This window comes from Psittacula echo, assembly GCF_963264785.1.
Source record: "Psittacula echo genome assembly, chromosome: 1".
Lineage (NCBI taxonomy): Eukaryota > Metazoa > Chordata > Aves > Psittaciformes > Psittacidae > Psittacula > Psittacula echo.
Genome location: NC_137735.1, coordinates 110872261 through 110884504, shown reverse-complemented (window position 1 = coordinate 110884504; position 12244 = coordinate 110872261). Strand labels below are relative to the sequence as shown.

The following is a 12244-nucleotide window of genomic DNA, read 5'->3' as shown; positions in this document are numbered from 1 at the left end:
TTTAAGTCTGTGATTTTATGTAGACTCCAGTAGAGCTGTGAATTTTATGTTACTCAAACATCAACTCATTGAGTTTTAAATAGGGCAAAGTTGGAGAGATGAAAAGGGGAGAGAAAAAAACTGATGTTTTCTTAACCATCAGTGACTTTATGAAATCTGGTGCCAAACCTCATGAAACAACATATTCTATTATACATCTAGATGTGGGCAGTGAATAATGTGATGCAGTACTGTACTGAGTTTTGGGTTATTGAGAAAGAAGTGTTTCATCACATACAAACAGATTCTTCAGCTTCTTCTAGATCTGATTTCATGATTAGTTTCATGATCTAACCATGAAGCCTATAACTAACTTTTATTTTCTTCTAATCATGTTCTTGACTTCTTTCAGTAAGAAATGCCTCTTAGGAAGGTATGTTAGAGTATACAGGTGCAGGAGGAAATGTGTCAGTCTCATTAAAGTGTGTTTTCAACTTGATACTGGTTCTGTATACTGGCATTGTGCATCTACTACAGTAAACATTGTTTGTATAGCTCTTGGAGAAGACACAGTGTTTTTTTAAGAAAAACTAAGGATGGCTACAGCTGGTGTGCATTCAAAAGTATCAGCTCTGTTTTAATATTTAAAATTCCCCTAAGAATACAATAAATTTAAAGTCAAGATTTGTTTTGACATATCAAGTGCAGATGGAACTGTGTCTACACTCATCCAAATAACTGAGCTTGGCAAATACATTTGCTGTGAATGACAGAATCATACTGACTAATCCTATCATTTTCAAATAAGCAAGAATAAAATACAAACACCAGAAAGAGAAATTAAAGGACTAGAATAGAATTAAAAAAAGTAAGGTATTCATCTTACTTTGCAAAAACCTCCATTATAAAATCAGAAAATATTATTTAAATGTCTTTGATACCAGAAGGATTTGGGTTTTGTCCACACTAAAATTATGATTAATTCTTAGAAAGTTCAACTTGGGTAACAGTTTTGAACTTTTTTAATTTCTCCCACTGTCTTTCCCTTTTCCCCCTCTCTAATTGTAAATAACAAATATTTTGGTTCTTATTACCAGAAAGAGGTTTAGTAGTCAAGCCTAGTTATTACTTTTGTTTATGAACTTGTTTAATATTATTGCATTACATGCTGCATAAAATAGTATGTTAATTTTTAACATTTACTCTATAAATGGGGAAGAAAAGGGTTAAGATAGGATACACTATTTCTTGAATGTTCTTTAAAAAAATTACCTAAAATGGAAAATGATGCAACTTCTGTACCTTGTAAATAAAAAATTTTTATTTCTTAGGTAGATTTTCTAGAGTTAGCCTAATTTATCTCCTCTTTCCAGACAAGTTACAGGTAATTATGTATGAGAAAAGACAATTCCATAATAAAAGAATCTCTCAGGAGACATAGATTGAATTCATTCCCAGCATACCAAGAAACCTTAGAAAAATCACTTTGTCTCTCCATGCTTCTTCATTGCCTAGTTCACAGAATGAACATGTTTAAAGAGTGTGTGGTAGTCATGTACTATGGCATCAGCAGTAATAGTGATACCTTTCCTAATTATTGATTTAATACTTCCATTACTTACTATTTCAGTAGGGTTAGATTAGGAGCTAAATGCTTCTGAAAATCCTAGCCTAACTAGAATTTCATGAACGGCAGGTACCAAGCACAAGTAAAATCAAGAGAATGTCTTTTCACAACCTCTTTTGTCCTTTTGCTGCTGTTGCAGAAAATGTCACAAAGAAAGAGCCAGTTAACTTTTGTTTCTCCTGGTTTTGACAGCATGCAGTTTGAAAGACATGAGCAATCTCATGGTGGTAGATGTGACATCCCCAGAGACCTTCAAGGCCAGGCTGGATGTGGTTCCGGGCAACCTGATCTAGTTGAAGATGGCCCTGCTCGTGACAGAGGGTTGGACTAGATGGCCTATGAAGGTCCCTTCCAACCCAAACCATTCTATGATTCTATGATTTTGATTTATGAAGTGCCAGTAGGATGAAAAATTTCAGCAAAAAAGACTGTGCTATAAATCAAATTCAAATATGTCCATGTGATATATTTAATTTAAGTCTTTGTGGACATCATATTATCTCCAGACTACTAAGGACATACCTGCAAGCTGAAGACTACTTAGATTCCGTAAAATACTATGGCAACTAAAAATTAAAATACAAATGCAAATGTTTTTACTGATTTAAATTTTAAAAAGGATTAATCACTTTTAATCCAAAATCTGAGAATTGCATACTAGAAAGTAAACTTGTGAGAACACTGGAAACAAGTCAGCAATTTGCTGAAATAAAGCAGTACTCCAGTAGGCTGTATAATAGGTGTTGCCGTGTGCTGTGCTGAAGTTTATGCATAACTAAGTAATTTTTCACTGCCAAGCTGATTTTAAAGAAAAAAATGGCAGCTGTTTGGAATATCCCAAGGATTCATAATTTAAGAGTAAGCCATGGGGACAGTGGACAGGCAGTGAACAAGGTTTTTAAATCTGTGTACCACACATACTAAGTTGCAGGGAATGTGATTTATGGAGATCTGTCTACATATGTAATTCACATACTATATAGAAGACACCACATCATTTTTGTCTCTGTACATCTAATGTGTGTGTGCAGACATGTTTGTAAACATCTAAATAGGTAGAATGTTTGAGAAGGATATCCACATATTGCTGTTTATAAATTGCTGGAATTGAGTCTTTAAAATTACCAAAGCTTTCTGACACTTTCTTTTTTAAAAACTAACTTAAATACTAATGTAATGCTAATCTAAATACTAATGCTTGTTAAAGTGAAAAGTTGTTTAAACAAATGTTGGCTCTTTATCTTGGTATTTTCCATGCCAGTGTCTCCTTCAGTTTGAGTCTAGTGGAGACATTTCATGCAAAAAATTTAAGCTGTTCCTGAAAAAGGCAATTCTGATGATTTGTTATGGAGAAGCACTAGCACTTCCACACTTTGAAGCAGATACTTGAAACTTAGAAAACAGCTTTTTGATTGTCACTGAAAATCAATTCCAAGCTGAATAACAAGCCTCTGAAAAATTGGCAGCTTGTTTGTGCTCAAAATGCCCTGCTAAAGATTGCTCTTATATTCTTCAATCTGCAGTGAGCCTGCACAGGTCAAATTTTAGGTTTATCTGAGCAGCAGTGCTTGGGTTGGAAGTGGAAAATCTGTTGGTTTTGGTTTTATAGTGCTCTCCCTGAAACTGCGCAGGGCACATGAAAGAGAAAATAGCAGGCTCAAGTGCTGAGGTGAAGTGGTGGGGTAGGAGGAAATGACTAGGACATACAGGCTCAGTGAAATGACATGAGGTAAGGGTCTGGAAGAAGGACATATAAAAAGACTGACAGGCAAGCAGGAGGCTGAGTGAAAAAAGTAGAGGCTGAAAATACATGGGATTGAAAGGTGGCAATGTAAAGGCAGAAAGATATGCTGAAGACCTAGAACGTAAAATAGTACTGTTTGAACCAGTAAACTGGGATTAGTATGAGAAGCCTAAAGATTGGGAACTGGCATAAAAACTAGGTACAGAGAAGAAGCAAATAGACGAACAAGTGGGGGAGGGCAGAAATGAAATACCTCTGCCATGTAGAACACACTTTCAGAAAAGCAGAAAGTACAAATGAAAAATCTATGTTACTGTCAGTACCTGATTAAAACTATTTTCCTAAGTGTCAGTCTTTGCCTCCTCCAGTGCTGGGCATCAGGTGGGTATGTATGAGTCTGGTAATTTAGTAGGGATATTAGCTGCATCTTTTGCTTAAGGGCAAAGATCTGTATTATGATGCGCTGGGAAGAAAACCCTCCCTAAATTCTGAGTGTTTACAAATGTATGTTCACGCACATACGTGATAAAGGAAGAGCATAAAAAATTTGAAAGGTCATGTACTGAAAAGTTAAGAGTATCCCAAAATGGAAGCTCTTTTTGTAGCCTTAACTTATTCCTCTCTCTATTTATTTACAGTTTCATATAGCTACAATTATTGGAGTACAGTCTTTACACTGATTGAGTGCTATCCCGTGGGGAAGAATACTGCTTTTACAGCAAAAATCAGACTGATACTGGAAATTAATCCAAGTTAGAGAGTGAAAGATACAGTTGATGTAGAACTGCTGCAATATTTCTTGCAACAACAACATGGTTCGAATAAGACAGGAGAATGTTTAAAGGAGAGGAAAAATGTTACCCTTGTTGGAGGCAACTGTTGCCTCTGAAGTTGAATTCTAGTCTGCATCTTGCCTAGGCATCACACGGAATCTCTGTGGCAGTAATTTAAATCAGTTTTCACAAGTGTGCCTCATTTTCTGAATGTCCAAATGAAGACTTTGAAGTCAGGTTACAGAAGTTCTGAGCTCTCACAGCTGCAAAAGTGAAGTCAGCAGGCACTGGTTTTTTTGAAGTGCAATATAATGTTAAGTGCTGTGAAGAATAAAGTGCTGCCTGTTTAAAACTGGCAAGGAAAATTTACCAAAACTTGCCCTCATTCTGTCTACATTCGCTACTTCTTTATAATAGTATCCTTTATTTTCTGGTTAGATTTTGAAAGTGAAGCATTCAGATGCCCTAAAGAGGATTACCACAGAAATGCCCATGAGGAAATTAGAAAAATGTCCTCTCAGAATAATGTGAAAAGTAGGGTTCAGTAATTAACAGCGATAGACCTGTTCACTGAAATAGGATAAGAGAAAATAAGGGATGCTGGCATTGTGAGCACAATCCATGCTTTGCATTGTATAATGCTGGAACTCTGTAAACTGTGGAGTTGTGGAAAAAAAGAAAATTGAACTCTGGAAACAATTATTTCTTCATACAATTAAACTGTATCACAAAATAAACCAAAAACTCTGATTCTTTTAAGCAGTCTTTGTTCTGACAGTTCCCTAAACTTTGAAAGTTTGTCTTTACAGCTTTGATACAATTTTTAAACTAAGTGTATGTATGTGTATATGCCTATGATACTTGTCTTTATGCATGTCATTATTGATTGAAGCAAACCCTTACTTTCTGTCTCAAAAAGCCTTGAGCCAAAATGTGGATTCATTCCTAGGGTGTACATATGCCTTTGCCTTTGTTGTTTTTATGGCAAGCTGCCTGATCTGTCAGGATCTTTAAATTTTCCATTATTAAATTCATCATGGAAGAAACTGTGTTTAGGTTTTTTTTGATGTGAAGCTATTACATTCACTTACTGACCACCAAATTTCAGCTAACAATTTATTTTTTTAAAGTGCTTTATTCTGTCTGTATTTTTTTGTGTGTTCTGGTACTGAGAGCTAAATTTAATACATACTTCTTTCTTTTTTTTAACAGATCTCATTGTGGTAGTAGCCTCAATTATTGTTCTGAGCATAGGATCTAATGGACAGGTGTTTGCCACCTCTGCAATACGGTATGGTCTTGCAGTGACTGTAGCTCTTCACAACTGCAGATGTTGTTAGATGTATATCTAATTTCCCAATTTCTGAATTGAATGTATAAGTAATTTTCCCAATATAGGAACAGTTACTGAATTGAAACATTAGACAGTGGAAGACTGTGTGTGTGTTACTGTGCTTGGACACTGGTTGGGAAAGAGCAGGGCAGAAACAAGGCATATTAAGAATAGTGGGAATGCTGAAGCCAAGAGGAAAATCCTAAACTTTATGTCCTATATAAAACATCAAACAGCTCTCTTTCTGAGACAAAAGAGTATTACAGAACATCGGTTTAAGAAGTAATCCAGACAGCACTTTGTACTTTTTGAGTATGAGTAATGGGTTTGTTTAAAGAGTAATTATGCTTCGGTGGATTTGTTTGGCACAAGTAACTCATACCATACATGAACCAGAACCATTTGATGTCTATAGTGTTTGTTCAGCTTGCATCAAGTACTGCAAGCTTGTTTTGGGAAGTAAAGTGGGTAAATAGAAGTAAGGAATGATAAGCACAGTAGGTGTACTTCCCACTTCTTCTAACTTTGCTTGCAAGATGTGCTGCATGTTCTGTTACAAGTCTTTGATTCCCAATGCAGTTTAATCACTGGGAAGTGACAATGTACAGTACTGTCTAAACTGTCTAGCTGTATAGACAAACACTGGACAGAACTACATGTGTAAAGTAATTTTAAGGTAACTCTTACCATAGAACATTAATCCTTACATGATGATAAAGACACACAGGCAGCATGAATGTGATTTGTCTGCTCATATAAGAGTAAAGGACGGTAAATGGGAAAATTCGAAAGACTAATTTAACTGAAAGTATAGGAATGTCTTTAATGAAAAGTCTCACTGTGGCTTATATACAGGGGACCTATATATAGATCTCCAGCATCCTGACATAAGCAACCAGTAAGCTATTGCATCACCTAACTGTATTGGTGCTCACTTGTATTGGTTAAATTACATTACAAGACAACCTATATTTGGTTGTCTTGTAATTCTTCCTGGACTCTTCTTTTAGTTAATAGGATTTAAGTGGATATTTTGAAGCTTCCAGCTAGATAAAACTATTATTCCAATGGCACATCAAAGAAATAACAAAACATGGTGTTGCTATACACAGTCACTGATAGGATTTGATAGCCAGGATTATTGTGTGCTTTCCAGAAAAATGACAAGCATTTGATTATTGGACTGTCAGCTGTGAAAGCTCAGAAAACCTGCTTTCTCAATAAAGGAAAAGTTGGGTCTTCCAAAAGACAGTATGCGTTCCCAGTCTGAGTAAGACCAGTGACTGAAGGATGGCTGGCACCATGCTGAGTTTCTGATGTGACCCAGAAAAATGCAGCCACAGTGGAATAAAAAGATTGAAGTAAAAAACAGTGTTACCAACAATAACAACAACATTTCAAAGATAGCTAAAAAGAGCTAAAAATACTTTCAGTGAAAAATTTTCAGGTAGATGAATTTAACATTCACCCTTTCCTGCTCTTCACTGTTTTGTGTCAGTGATAAGATAATAAGATGAGGGTAAGGAAACAAAGTTCATTATTGAAGAGGTGACTAGAATTAAATATTTTCACTGAATAAAATTCTGCTGAAGAACAATATAAATAATTTGTTTTCTTTAGTTGAAAATTTTTGGAGTTTATAATTCAATTATTGTCCTAAAGAATCACAAATTACTATTTCCAACTAGATGTTTTCTATAACTTGCATAAAAAGACTTCAGTAATACCATGTTTGATTCACATTCTTTTGGCAAATAGAGAAAAAAGTGTGCTTATATTTATGTTAGCAAAGCTTGAAGCACCACTTTTGCTGAGAAAAGGAGGCATTTGGGAATCACCTCTCCTACGCAGAAAGTCTAAGAAAGTTGGTGTTGTTCAGCCTGGAGAAGAGAAAGTTCAGGGGAGACCTTACAGCAGCCTTCCAATACATAAAGAGGGCTTACAAAAAATCTGGAGAGGGACTTTTTAAAAGGGCATGTAGGGATAAGACATAAAACTTTAAACTGAAAGAGGGGAGATTTAGATTACATATAAGGAAAAAATGCTTCACTATGAGGTGAGGCCCTGGCACAGGTTGCCCAGAGAAGCTGTGGCTGCCTCATCCCTGGCAGGTTGGACGAGGCTTTGAGCAACCTGGTCTTGTGGAAGGTGTCTGTGCCCGTGTTAGGGGATTGGAACTATGATTCTATCCTAATTAAGTTAATTAAGTTTCCTCTGAGTTAGAAGGCACATAGTTTAAACTTTTTTTTTTTTAACTTGCTGTTGTTCCAGTAAATATATCTAAATATATCTGAATATAATAAAATGTAATTAAACATGCTATATACTGAGATAGATACTTCAAGTTTAAGATGTAACCGTAGCCAGGGACAGTGCTATCACATTCCTGTAATAAGGCAGTATGTTAGTGTACATAGTCATATATGTATAGATAGTGCAATATTATTATTAATCACTACTTTCATTTAATGTCTTATTTTTCTTACAGAGGGATCCGGTTTCTCCAGATACTTCGAATGCTTCATGTAGATCGACAGGGTGGCACGTGGCGGTTATTAGGATCAGTTGTTTTCATACATCGTCAGGTACTACATCTTTAAAGAGCCCTAGGATTTTGTTTACTTTAGTATATTCTTTCCATGGACTTCAAATCATAGCCTGGTTTAAAGGAACAGTTACTGTTGCAAGAGAAAAAGTAGTAGGTCCATCATGTGTTTCTGCTGTTAAAATGGCAACACTATACTTTGCTTCAGGTCAGTAGCTAACAGGGTACCTGTATCAGGTATTATTTTTCTTTTTTCAAATTAACTTTTTTGTTATTATCCTTCAATATAATTTATTAAATGCAGTTATGTGGACTGCCTTTCATACTGAGAATACTGTTCACTGTCTTCACAGAAGATGTGTTCCTAGCTTGGTTGTTCTGTGGAAAAACAAATATTAGTGAAAAAGTCTTGATAGAACAAGTCAATTATTTAAATAGTTCTATTTTCACTGCCTGAATAAAGAGCTTTCCAATTCATTCTATAAATAAAAATACTAACTATGCTATGATACATGCTAGAAAAGTTACTAATTCAGGGGTGTATTCACAGAGTTAAACTTGGCTGTAAACTGTTATATATCCATTAAAGCTTTGAAACAGTTATTCTGCATAGAAGTTCATTAAGCACGAAAAGCTAAAGTAGTGTAGACTTCTAAAAACTTCTAGTTGAAGGCTTCTTTTGGGGACTTCATGGAATTTCTCAATTAAAAGCTGACTTAGCTTTATAAATATAATAATACACTTTTATCATTAGCCTCTAAATATCATACTATACTATGGAGGGCTAATACTGTGCTATGAATCTTTACATCAGACTTGTAATGAGGTGTTTTAACCTCCGCTTTATGAGTGTGGTTATGAGTGAGAATGGGAGGTACTTAATCCAAAAGATTAATTTTATGTTAAAATTTGCTTTGCTTTGCTTTATTTCTCTCCCCCCCTCCCCTTACTGTAGGAAATTTTATGTCATGATGGCTGTGCAGCATTGATGCACACCAGAGTGCTCTAGTGTCAAGCCTGCTTTTATCCTGTACAACAGAATGACTTCTAACACCCCACATTTGTGTGGTCTTCATTTATTAAGGTTGCATTGCCTGGATGTCTAGCTAAGGCAGAGCTGATATCCAAACACAGTTTCCCAACATTTGCTAACCTTAATGACAGAGATGTCTGAGAGAATTTTTTTCTGCGAGTTTCAAAGTTTTAGTCAAGAATCTGGAAATGCTATCTCTGAAATATAATGCTCAAGTCTTAAATGTCACAAACTTAAATAGTTTCAGTGATTTAAAAGGAAAAGAAATACGTCTGGAGAAGTGAATTTATGAATAAATGCACCTGAAGTTCTGCTAATCCAAAGAAGTGATTATGATAATATATAAAACTCTACAGATCTGTAGTACTTGTCAGAGCAGATCACCCACTAACACATTAATAAAAAAAAAGTCAAACACACAGTTCTGTATTGACATTGGACAAGTGTAGCTGAAACCCTAGCATGGTACCAAAGGGAAGAGAAAATAGAACCTTTATTCCTGTCTGGTCTCTTAAAGAAATTTTTGTTTAAAAAGAAAAACAAAACAAAAACACCTCAGCTGCTTTTTCTTTACAGGCAGAGTACAAGGTCCTCATTTATTTGTTGAGTTTGGTACTCTTTCAGAAAAAAATGGGACTCTAGACCCTTAAACAATGTGAGAAAATAAATTCACGTCTTGTGACCTGTGAAAATAACAAGCACTTGGACCTCTGTGGGCCCAGAAAAGCTTACTAAAGTTGTCACCAACGATTTCCATGTGTTTTGGAATTTTACATATAGCTGCATTAGCTCACTCAGGCCTGATTTGGCTAGGAAGTTCTATTTTCAGCAGGTTGAGCTTATACAAGCATTTCTTGCCAAAAGCAACAAAACATGAGTCAATATCACATGTGGGGATAGAAAGACATGGAAAAATCATGGAGCTTACTGAAAAACTGAGTTAGCCAATCCAGCTCCAGCTTGTAATCCTCTCAGTTAGTTTTACTTATTCCCCAGCTTGCTTTGTGAGGTCTTCTACTGCTTTGAGGAAGGTGTTACTGATGAGTTGTGGAGTTAGGCTTTTCTGGTATTTTTCCTCAGTGTTGAATTTTATATTGTGTGGTCCTTACTGCAACTGAAAATATAAATCTGTCTAAGTTAAAAAATATCTCGAGTCAAGACAAGTCAAATTTACCTTTCTGCATATTTCTTTTTTATTCTTGCTGTTTCCTTCGCATATATGCAACTGAAAGTCCTTGCTGAAAACAGTATCAGGCAGCACTCTCTTAAGCTCTTATCTATTAAAGAAAAATTATATAAATGTAAAGTTTTTAGGCTTGATTTCTGCAAACTGCATTTTACTTTGAGATCATGCATCAACTCATACTATTTGACACTGTTAGACACCAATCCATCTATATCTCTTGAAGTATGTATTATTTCAAAATCTTCTGCACTCTGTCTTAAAGACAGCATTCATTAGGTTGCTACCATTGTTCTTAAATATAGGCATGTAGTATTTTCTGTATATATACAATAGTGAAATAAGCCAATTAGTTCTGTTGATATTCCAGCCACTTTAAAAAGATCTCATAAGACTATGCGCAGCACTGCTGAAAAGCATATTTTTCTGCCCACTTCTGACAAAGTCAGCACTTAAGCCAGAAGTATTCCAATTATCAACCACTTTCTAATTCTGTCCTCTGAGACAAAATCAAAAGAAAGCAGTGATGGCCATCCCTCAATAACATGTAAAGTCTGTTAATATCTGAGATGTAAGCAACATGCCAAGTGTAACTAAATGATTTCCGTTGATGTGCAAAAAGTCACAAATCTACTACAGAAAAGCAGAATGTTTTCTTTGTAAGCAGGCAACAAGAATTAGTCTCCATTTCTGTTGTAGTTTTCTGTGGACCACTGAACTTAGTTTCAGGTGTTAAACAGTTTCATCTTGCATTGAAAAAAACTTGTGTAGGCAAACCAAAAAGTTGTGAAAAATTAGAGACATGCAAACTATAAATGTAAACATAAGGAACATTTCAGAACAATGAAGTCGTATCTACAAGTACACAGTAGTACACAAGTAACATCATTAGAGAAAAAGATGAGAAAACAAGGGTGACCAGCATAGAAATCTGAACTACTGGAAACTTATTTTATTTCCTCTTTCGGCTGCCTTGTTTAGCAAAAAGGCCTGAAAAAATTAAGGCTCAGTTAAAAAGACTTGCCCATGGACAAAACTAAATATTATAAAAATTCTTTATTTAGGTCATTATTAAATTATTACAGAAAAAACACCTACTTTGCTTTATGCTAAGACTGCATAAAAACTTACTGAACCTAGATTTTAATTAGTGCTATAGAATATGGAAGAGTGTATATAGTTCCTGCTACTGGATGCAATTGCTAGCTACCAGTGCTACATTTTTCTAGGTAGCTCTTATAAGGAAATGAAAATAAATAAATAAATAAATGTATTAATTAATCTGAATTAAGTTTGATGATAAAACCTGAACCTTCCTTCACAAATATGAAAACCTGACATACTTGATAAGTTGAAGCAATCCTTATTATATGGGCTTCAATGTTAAATTTGTCTTATGGGAATATTTTAATTCCCATATTGTTTTGGATTCAAGGAAAAAAAAAACTCTGTCAAGAATTTAAGGCAGATGCCAATGAAGATGTAGTATGATAATGTTTCACAACACAAATGGCTGAATATGTGCAAAGAAAATAAAGGAATAATATGTGTTAACTATTGAAGCATTGTAAACTTCAAGTAATAAAAATAAGCAATTTTCTCTCATAACTAGTTATTGGATTTTCCTGAGGTGTAGATGAGTATCTGATTTGATTATAATGTACTGCTTCTTTCATAAGCTTTACACATTTTTGCATCTGTGACACCATACAGTTTGGCTTGTTTAAATGCACAGGCACATTTTTCCTGAAGACTGTAACAACCCTGTATCTAAGCCACATCCTTCCTATCCAAAAATCTGCAGGGAAACTGGTACATTCACAAGCAGTGTATCATGCCGTAACAAAAGTCCCTTCTAACAAACTGTCCGAGCTTCAAACAGTTTATTTTTTGAGGACTGAAGTAGAGGTTACACCTACCTAACATTTTCTCTTAAAATTTTACTTTATTTTCACATGAAACTGCTAAGGCATCAATATTCAGTCTTAAGCAATCTAAATATCAGATACACAAATTCATTGCTTAGA

The 12244-nt window shown here is 35.0% G+C and overlaps 1 protein-coding gene across 1 annotated transcript in view; it reads left to right on the top strand.

Moving 5' to 3' along the window:
- LOC308232848 (potassium voltage-gated channel subfamily KQT member 1-like) overlaps positions 1–12244 on the top strand; it is a 484771-nt gene that overhangs the window by 46824 nt on the left and 425703 nt on the right. The window contains exons 5-6 of the mRNA XM_080639025.1: positions 5336–5414; positions 7945–8041. Of these exons, the coding sequence (XP_080495151.1) occupies positions 5336–5414; positions 7945–8041 (176 nt within the window). The remainder of the gene's footprint in view (positions 1–5335; positions 5415–7944; positions 8042–12244) is intronic.